This window comes from Etheostoma spectabile, chromosome 17, assembly GCF_008692095.1.
Source record: "Etheostoma spectabile isolate EspeVRDwgs_2016 chromosome 17, UIUC_Espe_1.0, whole genome shotgun sequence".
Classification (NCBI taxonomy): Eukaryota; Metazoa; Chordata; class Actinopteri; order Perciformes; family Percidae; genus Etheostoma; species Etheostoma spectabile.
In genome coordinates, this window is record NC_045749.1 from 19,036,693 (window position 1) to 19,058,218 (window position 21,526).

Below are 21,526 nucleotides of genomic sequence, written 5' to 3' on the forward strand. Positions count from 1 at the left end.
ATGCAAGAATTGTGAAGGTGATATAAAAAACGGGGTCCTACGTTAACATGTAATTTGTTTTGTTAAGATGTGTTTGATTGAAATAGCGTTTGATTTCAGTACATATGACCTCCTAATGGTGCAAGTTCAATAAATTACCATTTTCCATTCTTTACAACCTGTAAAATGTTTTGCAACTCTGTTGTGCATAATATGTGGAACAGTGCCTTTTGAGCTTTTAATTTATTGAAAAAAAAAATACTGTTTTCATTGGGCGTTTGGTCAATGAAATTCGACTTATACCCCGAAAATTATACTGATTTACTGAATTACACTGATACTGATTTATCAGTGTTAAATATCATTTGCATAATAATTTGGAAAGTAGTGTAGAGTTCGGTGCCCTTCAGGTGAGAATGCGATCCCAACCAAAGCAACATGCATTTGCTAGCATGCAAAGTCAACCTCGTGCAAAATGTATGTACTTTTATGTGATTTGAGGGGGAATGTTAAATCCATAACATATGACCGTATGTCCTTTGTTGTGCGTGTAACAACCATCATCATCTCTCTCTCTCATCAGGACCGCCCTCTCCTTCACTCGCTGTCTGTCAGATGCTCAAATTGATTGCCTTATTCCAAAATATTAGAAACAGTAAAGCAAAATGGGAAAACCCCTAGATGTTATAAATGTGGCGCTCTTTTATATCTGAGACCAGGAAGTGTTATAGGTCTGAAAACACTCCTGGAGGTGGACTGTGTGTTGTTTTTGGTCTTACGTAACATATCTATTGTTGTGTTAAAACAGCACCAGTCCTTTAATGCAGAGGCGGAAATAAGTATATACGGAGATGTGTGAAAGTGTAGAAGGTGTGCCTCGCCTCAGGGCCAACCTGCTGCTGTTTATCCTTTCCTCACTGAGTTGAAATACTATCTCTCCCTGACTGTCTAAGGCCCGAAAAGGAAAATCTCAAGACGAGCATGAAAGGTGGGCGGCAGCAAGACATGACAGGGGGAAGATGAGAGGAGGACAGAACACCTAATTGTGCAAGGTTAGTGTGCTTTTTCAGCACGGCTCAGTGAAATTCCCCCACTCTACTGGCCAAAAACAAAAAGGGCCTAAGTGTCAGCTGCATGGCAGAAACAGCAGATTGATTTCAGCCTTCAAATCCAAACATAGAGAGCTCATTCAAGACAGAGAGGGCCAGGCAGGGCGCCAGGCTAAAACTTGCACAGAAACAGGAGCGGGAACTCGAGGAATTTAAGGACAACCTGTGCAAGACAATGTGTGAAGTGGGCTGATATACATTCCCGTGACAGAAGGAGCTGATGGTGTTTTCTTTGCATGGGGGGTTGTTGGGATTTGCAGCCACGTGTCAAGTGTTCCAATAACGATGAACCAGAGAAACAGTGAGGACTGGAGTTTATGCACTCACACAGGGTTTCCACGGCTACTGGGAACAGAGCACAATGCTGCCACAGTGACACACACGATGGCCTCGGCAAACAGAGGCACGTGTTTGAAATTAAATTTGTCTTTGTAGAGGACGCCATCGTTTTCCCCCCTCCTCTGACTGCCACTGCCACAGGCTCCCTGCTTAATCCGCGGGCCTTTGTACAATCAGAGAGGCCCTACAGCCAGGGATTTACATGGGCTGCATTCACACGGTGGGATCGTTGAAAACGTACCTATAAACAAAGCCGGCGATACAAGAATGTAATCACAACTCAGCTTAGGAGATTATACAAATAGGACTTCCCACTTGCTGTCACGAATGTCCACTACGTAACTAGGGCTGGGTACCAAATTCAATACATTTAGGCACCGACCAAATTACCACTGAAGTATTGAGTATGGACAAATGCCTCGTCATTTAATTCTGAATTTCAATACATGAGGAGTAAATATCAGCATCAGAGAGCCAATAAGCATGCAGCATGCTTCTACCAAGATCTAATGTTTGTGATTGGTTGTCTCACGTTACAAGTCACAAAGACACACTGGAAAAAAACCTATGTTACACAGAGTAGGAGCTAAAAATACATTAATGCTATTAAATGCATTTTCTTTTTCTTTTATAAAAAGTAGCACTTAAAACAGTATTGTTTAGCAACTGGTATCAAAGTCCCGGTATTGGTATCTAACATTTTTGAACGATACCCAGCCCTTTATGTAATCCAATGCAAGCATACTTTATGCATACCCACAAACATTCATACACCCACTGACAAAAAAAACATATTTTGCAAGTTCACACTTGTGTTCCACACATCAGCTCTGGTTTACTAGAAAGCTCTATGGCATACATGACGGCTACACATTACTGGAGAGCTTTTGTAGAATGAAAACTGAGCCGAGAGAGTTCGAGGTATGTCCTCTGACATGCATTGAAAAAATAAACTAAAAAAAGACTAGAAGGTGACAGTGTGGAGAGCGGTGGAGATGCTGATAGTATGCATCTCAATGGTGCTCTTTGATTGCCTCAATACACATCCAATTTCAAAATAGGCCTCATCCGCCTCCCCTGGGAAAAAAGTACAGAGATTTGATGCATGAAAAAGTGGGAAAGTATGCCTAATCTCTTGCGAAGTGATGACTGTTATATGAACATCACATCCAGTCATCACTTCAGATCCTCAAATGGCTGATGTACAGGCTCAGAAACAATGCTGCATGTTTTTGACTGCGTGAGGTTTGCAAATGTCTTGCAACTTGTCGCTGCATATCAACAGCGATTAATATGTAAAAGCTTTGGTCTAATCCCTGGTTCTATGATAACCATCCAAGATCCTTTGCTATGGGCATTGAATAGGTGCTATACAAATAAATACAAACTCACAGAGCTTCACTGCCATTTAACTTGTAGTTTAATATAAACTTTTGTGAATATGGACAACACTGGAATTTTGAGGCAGATGCCAAAACCAATATTCAAAATTCTGATGATACATCAGTGTTTGCCGTTTTTAAATCTGGTCATGTGTTACTTATACGTGTATGTGTTGATACAGGTGTATCTATTAAAGGCTACTTTTGGCCAACATCCCAGATGTTTCAGATACAGTAGACCCCTTAATGATATCAGTAGATCTTTCCTACTCTTGTTGTATGCTAATTTGGACATAATGAAATAAGTGGCAAACATATTTAGAGGATCATTCTGCAGCATACCTGCAATGTGGAGTGAAGATGGTCACTTTGTTAATACTGGGGTTTATAATCAACAACCAATCAGCCTCAGCTGTAATTTGTGTTTATTTCTAACTAGCATGCTACGTGTAATGTACACCATGTGTGATGCGGGGTACCTACGCCGTAACCCTACAAATTACAACACAGAAAAGAGATAAAACAAACATATTTATTAGTTTAATGATTAAATAAGGTAGCGTCACCAAACTTACCTCAATTATAACTTGTCACTTGTTAGTTGTAGTACACCACTTACTTTCTCAGCAGCAGAGAGCAGAAGCCAGCTGGCAAGTGTTATTTAAATAAACTCATGGTGTTGTTACAAACTTCCCAATCCATTATTATTATTATTTGTACTACTGTAGAAGTTTGGTATAATTTTGCGCATTATAAGCGGGGTAATTTATGAGATACACCCGTGGTTTCTTTAGCACCTGCACTAGGCTGATAACGCTAACTCGCCCAATATTCGACCCAAGTTAAAAAAAGCTTCTGGGGGTTTGTTTGGCCTGAGGACCCTAGGGTGAAATTACTCCGAACCATCACTTTAAACGAGCTTAGATGGCAATGGAAAGTTTATAAAAAGTCATCCATTCACTCGGGCTATGCCAAGAAGTCTTTATACGTAGTTTCAGTGGCAGAGCAGGAACTGACTGACAGCGCGCCTCAACATCTGCCAAATTATGACAAGCTGGATGGCATTCGGGGAAAACAGGTGACAAGTTTTCTCACGGCATCGCACACTAAGTAAACAGTTACCTCAGACATAAACTTCCTTGCAACACTGCCTGGCACCGTCCCCAGTCCCTGCCTCCTCCCTCCTCCCTTCTCAAAGTGCAACTTGAGTCAGTGACTTGACTGTTTAATTTAGATGGCGTTTCTGCTTAGTTTAAGAATCTAACAAATTCCATTAGTGGATATAGGATTAAGCATTAAGCTTAATTTAAATTGTTGCTCTTAATTAACTTAACAAACACAGATTTCTATTTCACTTGATGCCGTATGTGCATTATATATTATATAATGCATTATACTACATGTTATTATATATGCTCAGTGTTCAAAGTTGAAAGGAGTTAGGCAAAGCCAAATAAAAGGGGCTTTGCATCATTTTGTTGTAGCTACATTCCAAAAAGACTTTGCTGTTGCAGGCTGATCCGAGAGCTGCATCTGGTACAATCTTTGTCTCTCTATTCCAACCATGAATTCCATGTATGATCAGCAGTCAAGTTTTTACATGAGCAGAGGAGGAATGCACTATTGGGGCCTGCACAAATACAAACGGGATCCATGCCATCAGGCCCACTCTGCACAACTAATTAAACGGAAAGGGGATTTTTCCCCAGAGTCACAGAGCAACCGGGATGGTATACAAGCAGGGAAGAGGTTCTCCCGGTTTCCTTTGTCTGGAAATCACCTACGGCGGCAAAATTCCCCTTAACTTCATGTCATACTAAGGGCCGCTCAGAAAGAGAGTTATCAGCCATTTAAAAATGTCCACTAGCGTCAGACAGATGCAACAAAAATGAAGTTTCTGTGGGACATGTCATACATTACACCACAGCCATGAGAATACGTGTAGGGCATGAAAAGCAGACAAATGTTATGAGCTGGACACAAACCCAAAATGCCTTGGTGCCAATGTATCACCATCATAACGCCAAGCACTAAATATGTACAGCTTGTGCTGTGAAGCAACATCAACATAAAGGAACTGCAGTGTAACCGCTACAGAGGGGCTCGAAAGTTTGGGCACCCCAGGTACAAATTTGTATTAATGTGCATAAAGAAGCCACAAAAATCAGCGTTTGAAGTTTGCAAATGAACATTTAGACAAGACTGATGCATTGCAGGAAACAAGTTCTGTTGACAGATGAGGTTAAAATAGAACGTTTTGGCCGCAATGAGCAAGCAATGAGAAGAAAGTCCACAGAATTTAATGAAAAGAACCTCTGTCCAACTGTTAAGCATGGGGGTGGATCAATCATGCTTCGGGGTCATACTGCAAACAGTGGCACAGGGAACATTTCACGAATAAAAGGAAAAATGGATTCAATGAAATTTCAGCAAATTTTGGACGCTAACTTGATGCCATCTGTGAAAAAGCTGAAGTTAAAGAGAGGATGGCTTCTAAAAAAGGATAATGATCCTAAACACACCTAAAAAAAAACAGTGGATTACATCAAGAGGCGTAAACTGAAGGTTTTGCCATGGCCTTCACAATCTCTGGACCTCACCATAATTGAAAATCTATGGATAGACCTTAAAAGAGCAGTGCGTGACAGACAAATAACTAGAAGACTTCTGTAAGGAAGAATGGGCGGAGATACCTCAAACAAGAATTCAAAGACTCTTGGCTGGCTACAAGAAGCGTTTCCAAGCTGTGATACTTGCCAAAGGTATTAACTCCAAAATTTTGCAGATGCCATTTTTTTGCTTTCTGTTATTTTGAAAGTGTAAATGATGGAAATAAAATCTAACTGTTTCTGACACATTGTATTAATGTCTAATCTGTCACCTGATGCCTTTTGGAGATTTTTCTATCTTTTCTTGGCTTCTTTATGCACATTAATAACAATTTTTACCTGGGGTGCCCAAACCTTTGAGCCCCACTGTATCTGAGCAAAGTTAACCCTAAGCCGTGTTTACATTCCTCAAACTGCATGTGATGCTATCAGGTGGATGAGGGGATCTGCAGGAAGGAGATGTTGGGGGGTAAGCTACTATTATCTCACAAACATGCATGTCTGCAAATCAGGCAGCAACGCTCTGGATAAAAAACACTACTTCATTCCTTCATTTGACAAAAGATGCACTTTTTCTTTGCATATTCCATTTTGTGTGGGTTTGGTCCAAAGAGTAAACTGACAATGTTTTTTTTAAATGTTACTACCTGTGGGTTTTCTGAGATGTTCCTCTGAAATTATTCATTATATATCCATTTACTGAAATGTTAAACTGGACTAGAATTCAACTTGCTTTTGAATTTGCAGCTCTGGAAAACTTTACTGAACGGGGAGGGTGTTGGGGGGGTGGGGGGGAGGAAGGAAACAACTCAAACCTACCACTGATGACTTTCAGCACATCTGGGGTTCAGGCTCACTGCCTCCTCACCGACTTTCTTCCCTAAGAGTAAAGAAAAGACAGACAATAGATAGTGATGCTCCACTGGAACAAAAATTCAACACACGCAATTCACCCCAGGAGACGCCAAGAAAAAGGGAGAGTGGATTAGTAGAATCAAGGGGTGTGCTGACTGAGAAAACACAATAGGATAAACATAAATCAAGAAAACATCACCAGGCACCAGATTAAAGTGATAAAAACAAGTGATATGAAATGCAATCCAAGAAGACAGCTCAGTTTTAAATCCTTCAACACTCCAGCTGCTCTATTAATATCTCAATGAATGTTAAGTATGATGCCCTATTGCTTTAAATATCTCTAACAATGTAAAATGCTTTGACACAGGTGTCTTTGCAGAAAGCACCTGGCTTTGATTAGAGGCACATTGATGAGAAAACTGGCCAATCCAGTCTGAACTTCAGTACAATCACAAAACAGCCTCTGTTTGAGATTCAAAAAAAGACAAGCATTATGGTCTACGTCACAAAGTCTTAGTGTAACACAAGACAAGCACGGAAAGTCCTTTTTCTGTACTGTATTGACAATATGTGGAATACACATTCTATATAGCCAAATCACGCTGATGGTGTGCAATGGATTACCAGAAAACTTGTATGTAAACTCATTGTATGTTAGTGTGTGAGATGGCTCTAAAACTATGTTGGTCATCATCTGTGTACAGTCGTAGGGTAACCATTTTGAGACATGTCAGACAAATGTGCGGTTATTTGTGGTCTACCAATGTGAATAGATTTTTTTCTTTAGCCATAGTCATAGCGCTGGAACTCAACCTTAAAAAAAGAAAAGAAAGGAGGCAACTGTGAAATTGGTTGCTGCTACAGCAAAGTGGGCAACATGAAATGCCAATTTTGCAAAGTGAGTTTGAGATGAAAACAGTATGTTCTTAGCAGTAACATCAGGTTAGTTCGCAGAGAATTCTGTGTCACTTCTCATTGTATTCCGTTCCTAGCGGGATCCTAGCATCAGTCACAAACGTTTTTGATCGGATAACTCGCCAGTCCTCATCGATACAGTGGCATGTGTCATTTAGCTCTCCGCAGTGAGTGCCATCTAGCAGAAATAGAAGATTGAATAGCCAATTTTTCTATTACCAAGCAAAAACATGTTTAATAGTTTCTTTTGTTTTAATAATACTGTTTATAACTGTTTAACTGATGGTAGTAATTGGCCAAAATTCTAATTGTTGGTCAACAGTTAATCATTAACATCCCTATTTTTGATAATTTAGTGGGGGTGGACAACTCAAACTAACTCACTAAAGTCTTGGCATGGATTTGGGATTTCCAGATGAGACACTGGCATTTGGGTTTTGGCCAGTATAGCAGCTGTGGATATGACAATATAGCACCTCACATCCAGAGTGGGAATGCCTGGCCAATGAGGTACAACACAAAGCTTAGTAGATTACCAGTTGCTGCATGGGTCTTCTTCTCCTCCAGAGTGGAGCTGACGTCATGAACATCACAGTAAGCTCGGATAAGCCGCCAAAGAAACGTTGAGTTCCGTCCAAACTGCAGAAGAACGGCAAAGTGTTAAAACATACTGTTCTGTATTAAGCTACAGGATTACTTATCTATCATCATCTCTATTGAATGTATTCAACAGTCAACGACAAATTTTAACCTGTTATGAAACGGCTGAAATTCCATGCTTTGGTCTAAACGGCATACCCAAATTAAACGTGGTACAGCTCCCATATACTTTGACACTTTGGGGTGTGCTTGATATCATTGGAAAGTAACACTGTCAAGTGTCAGAGTGATTACTGACAGAGTTACAGAGGCTTGAATGGAGGTTTTTTTTCTGTCCAAGTCACACATCTGTAAAATGACTAAAAGTGTCTCAGCCTACTACAGAAAATATTCAAAGTCAAAAGACTCAAAAGATTTTTTTTCCCTACAGGTATATCTGTGCATTTTTCTTATTTCCGTTTGGAAAGTGCAAAGCAAAAAGACCAAAAAGTGGAAAACACAAAACTTTTCAAATAGCCTGGGTCTGTCCGAGGTTTCTGCCTAAAAGGAAGTTTTTCCTCGCCACTGTCGCACTGTTGCTTGCTCTGGAGGAAACTACTAGAACTGTTGGGTCCTTGTAAATTTTGGAGTGTGGTCTAGACCTACTCTATCTGTAAAGTGTCTTGAGATAACTCTTGTTATGAATTGAGACTATAAATAAAATTGAATTGAATTGAAATACACAAACACACACAAATCAATCACACCAAAACTATTTACATAAATATAAAGAAATAAGTAATTAGAAATTGCCCAGGGAGTTCTAACAGTCCCTGCATTATAACAGTCCCTGTTTATAATAAAACACAGAGAAAACAACACAGGATGAGAATTCCAATGCATCCATGGGCTCGTTTGAATTGTCTCATTGGCTAAAAAAGGTACAAGGGTCTAAAATGGATTCATAACTGGTTCAATCGAACGCCATGTGTTGCCACATTGCTTCAGAGGCATCATTGGCTTCTCGGGAATGGACTGGCTCATGAGAGGTGTTGTTTGATTGGTAAAAATTCAGAGAATAGCATGGATGCCCTCATTGGCTGTAAGAAGTCTTGCGTGAGAAGTCAGGCCCGTTTGAAAAGCCTGATAGTGAAATAGTGTTTGTCCTTTCTTTGTATTTCGGCCGTTTTTTGTCTAGTTTTGGATAAAATGGCTTGGATATTCCATTTCCTTGGACACTTGGCAAATTACAAAAAATATAAAATAATAATGTGGATAAAGGGAGAATGAAACGATATGAATGCAAACACAACTCTCAACACTAGCTGCACCTTCTTTGTCAGTGTCATGGCTACTTTATAACAGTTGTGTAACTGCTATAAGTCACCTTGTGTTTTTTATGTGTGGGCTTAATTGAACCCTGAGAGGCTAAGCTTTCAATCGATGTGTCGCATGGCCGTAAATTTTGACGATGTAATGCTTTAAAGATTTAATGAAGTTTATGAGTGAAGGTAATAGCGCCGCCTCAGCGACAGTGTGCTGTCCACGATACACTGTTCCTAAAGACATTTTAACACACCTCCTCTCTGTGCTCTAACAGGAGGTCGAGACTTCGCCTTTTGTCAGACTCAGCGCCCTGATGCAAACTGTCGATCCTCTCCAGGAGGACACTTAGCTTGTCTTCTAGTTTCTCTTCATCCCTCTGTTCTGCATCACTTAGCTCTTCTTCCTCAGAGTCTGTCAAGGCAGTCATATACCTGAAAAATACAAACAAGGCACAAAGTGTTGGTAGAAGAAAAGGTGTAAGGGCAGTCATATACCTGAGAAGCACAAACAAACAAGGCACAAAGTGTTGGTAGAAGAAAAGGGGTATCTTCAGTTTACAGCATGTGCAATTAAACGTTATCAATGTGGATGAGAAAGGTGAACTGAATACCTAATTGGCTCAAAACACCAGGCCAGACTGTCTCCATCCTGCCATCAGCAAGATGTGTCAAAGTAGGCATCATTAAACAGTCTACATGTTGCCAGTTTCCCGGGATCACAAGACAATGGCGTGTGTGCCAATAACTCAATCTTTAACCATCTTTAACTTGCGAGGTGGAACGAAAACACCTCAGCTGAGAAGTTTTTTCAGATCAATTTAAATTCCCGTCTTAACGAGCATTTTTACAAGCTCTTTTTTTTGCCAGGTGCTGATTAAAAAGGATCAATCTTCACTGCCTGTTTACACACAAATGGCACCGGCTTTGTTTACATAAGCTGGTCATTTAATTGTTTATAACCACTAGCTGTTAAAAATCTCTTGACGTCTTAACGCGGATACCTAGAGGCTTTTACACAAACACAGGCAGACTTTGTCAGGGTGAAGCACGCAACATTCACATTAGATGTTTTATGGTGTGCTTTCAACTACTGTAAGTTATGTGCAAACACCATACACACTTAACACTTAAAAAGAAGCAGTAAAGAAAAAATAGCTATATTAATGGTACAAGTAAAAATGAAAGACCTAGACTAGGGTGAAAATATGAAAAGCCTCTATTAAGTGTTGGCAGAGGTTGCATGTGCGTCATTGGTGGTTAAGGGAATATTTTGGGCTGCGAGCCATGGTTCTGGAGGGATGTGTCAGAGCGGGCCACAGACAGAAACACTGTGGACCCAAAAAGATGCCTTGTGCCGGAGGCTGCTTCCTGACTCCACCCCAGAACACACACCTTCAACCCTGAATGCTATGATTACAGGAATATTATGTGGGAATTTGAGCTGAAGAGATTTACTTGAGTCGAGAAAAGGAACTGTCAACAATAACGCACCGTGGTTGACAAAGCCAACAACACAAATGAAGCCGCAATGGTGTGCGGCGATGAAGCAATCTGTCCTATTTAACAGGATACAATGTTATGTTGTCTGTGAGCACCAAATGTATTCTAATCAAAATGAAAATATATGTGCTATAAAGCAGCTATTATAGTCAACATTTTTATATCAATTAGCAACTGTCACAGTTCAGTGATTTAAATGTGATGTGATGATTCAGGTTTGCATTGTTTGTATGAAAATAAATCAGTTTAAAGCTGATCTATTAAATATATGCATACAATGGATCAAGGGACTTGTCTTCTCTGTCCACAAGAGACCAAAAAATTAGTCAAAGTGCTGATATTATGCTTTTTTGATTTTCTCCTTTCCTATATTGTGTTGTATATCTCTTTTGTGCATGTAATAGGATTTCTAAGTGGAAAAGCCACCCCAAAGGAGACTTACCATCTCAGAAAACACTGTTCACAAACATCGCCAAACAGCTTGTCCAGCCTTTACTTCCGTGACAAACGTGCGTCACTTTGTAACACAAGTTATAATGCTCGCCTAGCTGCATGGCACGCCTTCATACTCTGCTTCTGACTGGTTAGTAGTCCTTACCTAGGTACTGTCAGGGCCCTCATACTCTGCTCCTGACTGGCTAGTAGTCCTTACCTAGGTACTGTCAGGGCCCTCATACTCTGTTCCTGACTGGCTAGTAGTCCTTACTTAGCTATGTGCGACTCCCAACAAAGATGGAACAGAAATGTGATGCCTCACTCTGTAGCTAAAACAGAAAGCTCAACACAGGGTGAAGAGGGGAAGCAATGTGCACTATACAGTATAATATGGAATATAATAAATATGGTATGTGTTGAAAAAAAAAGTAAAACTATATATATATATATATATATATATATATATATATATAACCTCTAAATACAATTATGAACCTATAAATGAGCATAATATGAACACTTTAATGCCGTTTTAAAGTGAATCTTGGTAACTTTGGCTGAACTGCGGCAGCCAGTGTGGTCACGGGTGATCATTATAAACAAAAAAAAGCAAAAATAAATATGAGTCTTAAAATTAGGGAGCTGACTGAGTAATCTCAGCTCCATACCAATATCTGTCTGAAGTATGCAAACATTAGCTAACAGTAACCACCATAAACTCCTGGTTACACGAGACTGAGAAAGGCTGTGGCGCCAAAACCCATGACTATTAAACTGAGCAAAGGTGCATTTTATTGCTTATCAGTTTAACTTTTCAATTGTAAAAGAAAAATGTTGTATGTTCCTATAAAGTTACATATTCTCCCTTTTATAAAACACGAAAAAACAAAATTGATTGTTGAGTATGATGGAGGCATTAGCCTGTAGTTTCAATATTTTGAGACACTTAGCGATATGAAGTAGGAACTGTGTGACCCATGATTGTAATTGTTTACATCCAGTATCTTAGTAGTATAATCTCAATATTACTCTGAGACCAGACTTTACAGTATCTCTATTTAATCTCTGTGTTTATACCATCATTTTGACATAGTTTGCCAAAGTCATTCTACAATCTCCCTCTTTGCACTAATCCCTGAGTAAACCCTAAAATGTGCAGGCATGGCGCAAAGCGTTAATTGACCAACACACCCCAGCTTCTTCAAGAAATCTGAATGTGTGTGTTTTTGTGTTTACCCTGGCTGTGGTGGTCTTCCTTTTTTTTGTCTGCCCGCACCATATAACGGAGCACAATATTGCAACAAACAAGCCCGGTTTTTAACTGCAGCAAGAGTGTCAAATTATTGGACTTGTGTCATTCCTTCATTCATTCATTCATTCATCCTTTTGCCCTTTTATTCATTCAGCAGTCCATTTTCCCTCCCTCCCTGCAGTTATTTACTCAGTGGATCTGGAGAGACAGGCAGCAGAGTACTGAGTAATCAGCACGTTCCTGTCACGCCATTCCACGGCTCATGAATCACTCGAGTTGAAAGAAAAAGCAGCTAAGGATCTATTTGAATTACTGTGTGTTTATATAATGCATATATGTTTGTGCAGGCACCATTATTGTTTTTGCAATAACACTAGCAGTGCACAGCTCTGAAAGAACAAGTCTAAATATTGTCATTAGCATTTCAACACTGACTAAGTACATTATATACCAGCAGGCCCTTCTATGACTCACACATGAGAAGAAATTATATTATTTTCTGCAGGCACATTCACTTTGTATGGGCAGAAAAATGTGCTATGTATGTGTTCTTACGTGCAAAAAAAACACAAAACACAAACGCAAAAACAGAAAAAACATTTACAGTTTAACAACCTTTGGTTTGTGATGCACATGGAATAGAAATGCAGACACAGCTGAAGTGCATTAAACAGAGAGAGACAGGACAATGACTGTCAGCTGATGCAGTGCAGACTTGATGGGTGGGACAGAAAAAGACAACACTTATGCCATGTTACCATATCCAAAATTTAAGACGATATCTAGCCTCATATGTCGATATTGATATAATATTGATATATTGCCCAGCCTTGCTACCCTTGCTTTTTCCAACCTTGTAATACCTTAAAGCAACGGGTAAAGTGAAAGACAACAGGCTGTGGGTTCACTAGAGGTAATCAGCCATTCAGTGTACAGACCCCAAGGGGCAACAAAGGGATCTCTCGATAGAGCTTAGCCATGGTATTCTCTACACTGTTCAAAACAAACCCAAGTTACCATCCCAACCTCACCGGACCTTGGAACATGCAGCCTAGCTTATTCAGCCTATGCAGCTGTGGCGGCAGGACCAATGAAAGCCTGCTCTACAACAATGGCTGACTGACTGGAGAGAACCCAGGTTTTTATTCCCTATCCCCCCCAAAGGCTGGGCTGGGACCAACTCTTTAGATGTTAACTCCTAATTTCCCAACTGATCAGCTTCTGCGCCAACTAGATGACAACATCACTGGGTTTCTCACTATGCCCTTCTCTGTTGTGGGAAGTAAAAGTGAAAAATAAAGCATCATTTGTCACAAACGATGACAGCAAAAACGAATGCCATGTTCATGCCATCATACTAGTTCTACTGAGCGACCATAAATAGCTCTATTCTCAGGATGTTGTAATACACTGCTTCTAAAATAGCAAGAGGAGGAAACAAAGGGTTTGTAAACAGCTGTATACGAATGACATATGACTGGTACTTTTGCCAAAAGGAAAAACAAGAAATACATCTGAACAGGAGGTGAGATGACTTACAGAGACTGAAACTCAAGAAATGAGTAAGACAGAGAAAAGAAGAGACAAACACAGGACTTTGTGTCCCGTCTGAAATAAGACGTAAATGGAAATTTTGTTTTTAACTCTAAGGAACAAACGGAACTACGGCAAGTTTTATGTCATGTGCACAGCCAGCAGATAAGTAACGTAACTGAGGATTTTAGCCCAAACCACGATATTTTTCTAAATTTAACTTAGTAGTTTTGGTGCCTTAACGTAACCAAACTGCGACTGTTCCACAATGTTAACGTGTTTAAGACCGCAATCGTTCTTTCATTTAGATATGAAGACGGAAAATGCTCCTGTAGTGTTGTTAGAAGGTTGAAATTAAACCACCTATATTGTTGTATGGTTTAGAGGTCATGTTGGAAAAGAATTAAGGATAAGGATCCACACCTCGGGCATCTGGTAAGGATGCCTTCTGGGCGCCTCCATAGGGAGGTGTTCCAGGCATGCTGGAAGGAGGCCTCGGCAAAGACCCAGGACTAGGTGGAGGGATTATGTCTCAACCCTGGCCTGTGAACTCCTCAGGATCCCCCAGTCAGGGCTGGTTAATGTGGCTCGGGAAAGGGAAGTTTGGGGTCTCCTGCTGGAGCTGCTTTCCCCCGCGACCCGAACCCAGATGATGAAGCAGATGAAGATGGATGGATAGATGTAGATGAAGACGCAAGGTTGTAGGATCATATAAAAGCCAGCGTTGGCCATTAAAGCAAACATGAATGGGAGATGAGGGTGGTCTGAGTCAAATTTGACAGATATGGGTCAGAAACCGGCCAGGGTGAATGGTGACACATCCGACAACGTGCCTGTTCTGTGTGCACAGTATACATTGTATGCAATTCAATAAATGGATACAGACAGCCACAGAGCAACACGAACCATGACATCACAGGGAAGTTTTACTAAAGCTTCTAATCACAACGCAGACAATGAGCTCCCTTTTCTCTTTCTAAACACTTCTGTGTGTGTTAATCAGGCTTGCCCGTCACTAAACACAACTCCTGCTTAAATCAACAACTATCCAATGTCAGAAATGCGGTTTCATTGGAAGAGGAAAAAAGAAAAAGTGGCAATGTCTTAGAGCTACAGCAACGTAAGGTGAATAAACTCAGTGGGAACTGCCCAAGGAATTACAAGTTCCTACAAGACACTTTGAAATGGCCTCTGACAGCTCAGCACGCAGACGGGGTGATTGATGGGTCTCCTTACCTGCAGAGAGGTAGCTTGGAGGAAGCTGTTGTGACACATGAGTGAATGGAATAAACAGATGGAACTGTCAACCGTGCAGTGGCTGGGCCTACTGTTTTGATCGACCCTACCCTAACTATAATTTGGACATTATATTACACTAATTGTTCTATGCATTTCTGCAGAAGTTATATGCATCATTACACAGACTAAGGTTTGAGCCCCCCTTTCTTATCAGACAATGTAGCAACACTGGTCACACTTGAAATATCTCTGTATAACTTACAGGACTTGAAAAGTTGATTTATAAAAATGCATTTTTTGCTTTTTAAATCAATCAACTTCAATTACACAACTACACAAAATTCATTACAACACGAATTTTAAAAAAACATTGCAAAACGAATCAGCTCCAGGAGGGTATAAATACAAGGCCTTGCCTGTTCATGATGTGCATCTATCATAGTCTGTAGCAGAGCTTGCTGGAGGATTTGTTGAAAGCCCTCTTCATACTTGCACAATGCCCCCTGTTGGAAACATGCTGCGCCACTAAAGCCGTGATTTACAGTTTAGTAAGAATGGTAAATTACAGCATTCAATGGGTCTTTCTTTTATGTATTAAATCAGTTCCTGATTGTTATTAGAACTGACAATGTAAAGTTTTAGATTTTGAAGACGCAAAATGTTGAACTGAGATGTTTGTAAACTCACATTTTGCACCAAGCAACAAATGCACTAATCTAGCTAATCTTTAATGTATTCTTAAGGCTTTAGATTTCAACAAACATGCAATAACTATTACCCAACCCTTGGCATCATGGCTCTTATAGGGATACTGTGTGGAGAGATATTGTGCTGCAAACACTTCCAAACCAGCCAAACTGACGGAGCAATTCTCATTCATTTAAATTTAAATGAATGAGAGGAATATGGGTGTAACTGGGTCCTCTGGGGGACTATCCATTTCCTTAGGTGCTGGAATTTCTTCACTGCACCATTCCCAGTAACCCTCTGGCCCTAAAAATAACAATGCAGCAGGAAAGGCTCTTTAATAACGGGAGGTGTGTGCGTGATGGGATTTCTTTTAAAGCATAATAACCCTTGCTGTAATTAAGAGCATTTGATGCGGCCGACGACTGCCACTCAAACCCCTGTGAACCGCGTCTGCTAGGGGGCACTCTTAAACTTCCATCTGCTCCTTTGGCCACTGAAGAGGGCGATGAAGACATAAGTAGAAGTAGGTAGGCCTAAAATGTTTATCTACAATAAAAGAAGGCTCATATAATATGGGGTTATTACCTGTCTAAGAGCAGTCTTCCAAAGCCAACAAAGGCACACGGCCTGCAATACTCACGACTTTACATGGTGGTTCTATGTCACACATTTTGCCAAGTAAACAGCACTGAAAATAGTTTGTAATTCATCTTTTTTTAAAGCTATATGTTCATGGACACATGTAGTTGGTTGCCAGGTACACAATTAGCACCATCCACCAGCAAAATGCTGGTCAAATATGCATGTGGTTTATAGATTTGATTCAATCATCAGCAAAAAAAAAACACAATGGTAATCTAATAGATAGCTGGTACATTCACTAGTCATTTGGCCGGTGGACAAAAAAAGACAATTTTGCAACCTGGTTGCATCTGAATCTCCAGAATCTTAAACATTATATAGAAACTGATGTTAGCTTCTTCCTGGTTAAAAAAAAACAAAAAAAAAACATAGAAATCCTAGACCCAACCTTTGCGTGTTATGCAATTCTTAGAGGACACAGACAGTAGAACACAACAATGATTCATTGTCTAGCGTGCACTGGATGTTCAGTTTGCCTACTTTATGTTGTCATAGTTGTAAAAAATGTGCTCGGGGCCATTGATTAATCATTGCGAGGAAAGAAACAGAGCTGGGAGGAGCCGCACAGCTCTGATCTCAGGCTCACTGCACACATAAAAACTGCGTGGCTGAGATGAAAAAGCAGCTGAACTCCGTGTTATGTCTTCTTGGCACTTCACACACTCTACATCCCACACAAAGTAAGCGAGATGTGCTGCAATGTACAAACTTGATGCAGTTTCTAAGTTTAGAGCCTTGGATTAATTCTCATCATTTAACTGTTGATATTTGTTTTTCATGAGATGAGATTGAAAATGACAGACCATCCAAAAAGAAACACATCTGCTGTTGATGTTATCTCAGGTTGGCATGGGTCCAAGGCATTCTGGCTGAGGGGGGAGGTGGACGACTGGGCATGGTGTGGTGCTTGATTAGTCTGCTGTTTGCTGCAGCACCTGAGGCAAATGTACATACTGTCAGTCAGGACTAGGGGTGGCACGGTTCGGTTCATATCAAGGTTTCAGGGTCACGGTTTTAGGTTCTGTACGGTTCTTGTTATCTTTTAATCTTCCCTCTAAATCTTTAACACTCCAGAAATATATAATATATAGCTTAATTATGCACAATGTAGGATACAGTATTAAAAAAATTGTTCATATTGTGTTATCATGATTTTGATTCAGCAAGAGAGAAGACAATGATTCCAACAAGCTTTTCATTTATTTGGCAAAAAAAGGAGAATGTGTATTGCCATCTTCAGGAACTTTTGTGCCTTTTTAGCACACAAAGACTGAAATATTACAGAATATCAATTGAAAATACTGCCACTTTAATGTAGAACATACAAAAATTGTATCCTTTAAAAGAAAAAGAGTAACTCTTAAAGCTCCGTCAAACACGTCAAACATAAAAAAGTTGAGTTTCTTTTTTTATAGTTCTTTAAAAATAAAAAGGAAACATATTTTTGAGAAGAATATAATTACTCTAGGCTGAGTTTTCCTAGAAACCTTACCAAAAAAGGCTCAGGGTGCTGCAAATGTTGGTATCATATGAAAATGGCTGGTGGATTTAAGACAAAAAGAATAATTTATTGAATCAATCATATTTGAATACGTCTGTCAGTGGTTTGTTGATCTTTACATTGTTAGTTAGTTTCCTATCCTGGCCTGGGACACATTCATACGGGTGGATAAAAGACTTATTGGACTTTAACTTATCGTTGCACTTCCAATAACGAGCGTATTTGTCCTCAATTTAGGTCATCCTTACGTCTCATCTCTGTTGTTTCTGCATCCACAGTGTGTGTGTGTGTGTGTGTGTGTGCGCTTCAGTCGCGGGGGGACTGAGCAGCCCAGACTGGATTGAAACAGCAGCAGCTTTCCGCGACTTTAGAGAGAAAAAAACGTTACCATACATTGATGTTAAAATGTGTACAGGTTGTCAAGACGGTCTGAAATGTTTTGCACTTTCGCTGTACGCTTTGTTGGTAACATCTCTTCTTTTGCGTGAAAGGGAAACACACTGAGGTCACATACGGGTTTGAGGCTACATTGCGCATGCGTCGAACCGTGCAACCCGCTCTGAACCGAGACAAGCTAACCGTGCCACCCCTACTCAGGACTATCATTTTGCGCATAAAATGAGCAGCAGAGTTGGTAAACTAGAGAGGCCCATGAGATTTTGGATTCACATACTGATCAACGGATGAGATTTTTAAAGTAGAAATGAACCTGAAATCAAATTACAGTTTGCCACCTGTTGAGTTATTTATCTGTTGCTTATTTGTTGTGTTTACCTACTGGAGTTATATACATTGAGAAATGACAAGCGCCTGGTGATATTTTGTGGCTGAAGCGGATATTGTTAGTTCGTAGATTAAAGATTCGGATTAAGTCACGTGAACCCTTCGGGATCCAAAAAGACTTTTTTACAAAAATAAAAACGGCAGTTAAACTAAGAATACAACTTTATAAACACAATGCTCAGAAAGTAGTGTTTGAAGTAAACAGTGCTCTACATTTAAATTTATTTGTAAGTGGACCGGACATTTAAAAAAAAAAGATCTCCATTTTGTTGTCTTTGGCGGCACCTAAGGCAATAAGCGGTTGCAGGTGTACAAAAACATCAGTCCACTTGTGACACTCTAATTTTTACATGCATTGCGAGCAAAAGGCTTGCCCTTTAGCGCTCTGTTAGGTCTAATATACATTTAAAAACCAACAAAGGTCTTGACATAATATCATTTTGTTATCATTTTGTTGTTTAATACCATCTTTCAAACAGTGTGTGATCAGTGTACAAATAGGCTCTGTTCTGGCAAACAAATGATCATGGGAGCAACCAAAATACTGTCTGCTTTAAACAGTTCAAAGTCTGCCATGTTGAATTCATATTTGGTCCATAAGGCAAAACATAGACAAACGTAATGAGTTGGACAGATGGGTGTCGCAAAAGTGCCCAAGTGACTGCTACTGTAAATTATGTAACAATCTAGGGACACTGATTTTATTCTAGGTAACTTATGGTACTGATCCAGCAAATATTTTACTGTAATATTGCTTTGGCAAAGAATAACTTTGCAATATTGTTGTAACTCAGTGCCACACAGCCAATGGCTAACCTGAGCTTTACACAAACTTGAGTGACCCTGGTGATGGAACAACAAACATTAACATGTTACGGAGCAGGACCTTGTCCCTGGTGGCTCTGAACATCTCATCATCTATGCTATAAAGACTTTTTTATGTCTGAGCTGCAAACATTAACATGTTTTAATATGACTAAGTGTTGGAATGATCCAGATATTCTTGTTTCAGGATATTCAGTGTCTTTCTTTTTGTCTGCCACACCACTGTCAGACAGGGTGAACAGGATTTAGGTAGGGGAAGTGTGAAGTGTGACGTGTGTGTGTGTGTGTGTGTGTGTGTGTGTGTGTGTGTGTGTGTGTGTGGTGTGTGTGTGTGTGTGTGTGTGTGTGAGAGAGAGAGAGAGAGAGAGAGAGAGAGAGAGAGATATGACATTGATGCCTTTTCATCGTGGATGTATCTGTCATGTTAGTCCTGTTATGTTAATGGCGGGGGGGTCAATTCTTAGTGTAAACATTAACCTGGTGCATTAAAACAAACATTTGAGGGTTGCTACTTCCTTGTACAATTTACAGCACAAGTTGTCTAAGAAACTCTTTTATATTCAAGCAAAATTGCTACTGTAAGTGAAATATCCCTAACCTACTTTGTATCAAATTGGAAATGTAATCAAATCAGGACCTTGTGAACTGGAATTGATTCAGGAAATCATTGGCAATACCCAGGTCTAGTTTGGACAAGAATCTGATGTGAGGATACATTTTTGAGTAAAATATCAATGATTATACATTTCTCAAATATTTATCCTCACATAGGTCTTACCTCACTATGCCCACATCAGATGATGACAGACCTGGAATATTACATCTCGTAGTTATTGAAGTACTCACCCTCCCTCACTCTCTGCTTCCTCTGAGCTCCGCCCCCCAGCTAGGGCATCAGCAATGGCGCCCGCAGCCCTTTTCCTTCGCGTCGGCGTGGTCCTGTGGAGAGGGCTGGCTCGACGCGCCACATCGCGGGCCCTCAGCTCCTCTCTGACTTGGTCCGGCAGTGTCGGCAGGGCATTCTTCAACGACCTCATCTCATCCTTTAGCTCAGACACGCATTGGATCAGGGCCTCGAGACGCTCCAGCACCTCCGCCTGACCCCTGGGCAGACCCGGACCGTCCGTCAACATGACACCGGCCCTCGGTTCACTAATGTGGTTGAGGTAGGACCCCTGGAGCGAGCCTCTTCCCCTCGACTTAAAACCCTGGTAGCACACCACAGCCAAACCGATGCCAGCCACTCCAGCCAACGCTCCAAGAACCAGCACCTTGCTGTCTGCCTGGGCCATCCTGCAGGCCTGCACACAACGGACAGAAAGAACAAGGCCTCAGCTACTGGTTTAATACACATTTTGCTGACATTACACAATGGGTTCCATACAATACAACGTGTATCCATGTTATTTTTGAGCAATTTGGTTGAAAGAAACCTATAATTCTGATGTAAAAAAGCGGTTTGTTTTTTTAACTGGGTAAAAAATGGACCCAAGGGCAACACAAGGTGAAAATGTGCCTCTCTTGTCATTTGAGCATCCTGCGTCGAAACTAAAACCTATACAGGAGAAACAGCAGGTAAATGCATGTTTTTAAACGTTTTTTCAGTGGCCATACCCTTGAACTCAACACTTGACGTGTGACCTGCTTAGAGTGTAGAGTTGATATGCTGTTCATCTTACTTAGGTTTTATAAGTCCCATCATTTTTGAGTGACTGCAAACATTGATGCTACTTCAAAAACAACCAAACGGTAATGTTGTGTGGAGGCACAGCGCAGCCGCAGGAGAACGTAACAGTTGGTTGGTTCTCTTAACGTTTAGGGAACGTTCTAACCCGGAGGGAACGTTCCCTAAACGTTGGTTTTAGGTTTGGTTCGAACTAACCATTGGAGAACCCAACCTTAACATTCCCCAACGTTCCCTAAACGTTCCGTGTTAGTGGGGAATGCTATGGGGAAGGAAGGCTAATGTAATACACGACTGATAAAAGAGCGACTAACGAAAAGACAACAATAAAACTAATGAAGAAGAGC

At 40.5% G+C, this 21,526-nt stretch overlaps 1 protein-coding gene across 4 annotated transcripts in view; it reads right to left on the reverse strand.

Moving 5' to 3' along the window:
• Window positions 1-21,526, reverse strand: part of rmdn2 (regulator of microtubule dynamics 2) — a 57,318-nt gene that overhangs the window by 32,569 nt on the left and 3,223 nt on the right. For 2 of the 4 annotated variants that reach the window (XM_032541262.1, XM_032541260.1), the window contains exons 1-4: window positions 20,342-20,787; window positions 9,350-9,527; window positions 7,728-7,830; window positions 6,238-6,298 (exon numbers count right to left, since the gene is read on the reverse strand). In XM_032541262.1, the coding sequence (XP_032397153.1) occupies window positions 6,238-6,298; window positions 7,728-7,830; window positions 9,350-9,527; window positions 20,342-20,787 (788 nt within the window). Of the gene's footprint in view, window positions 1-6,237; window positions 6,299-7,727; window positions 7,831-9,349; window positions 9,528-20,341; window positions 20,797-21,526 lie in introns of those variants that run through there. The other 2 variants (XM_032541263.1, XM_032541261.1) reach the window with 1 other exon arrangement.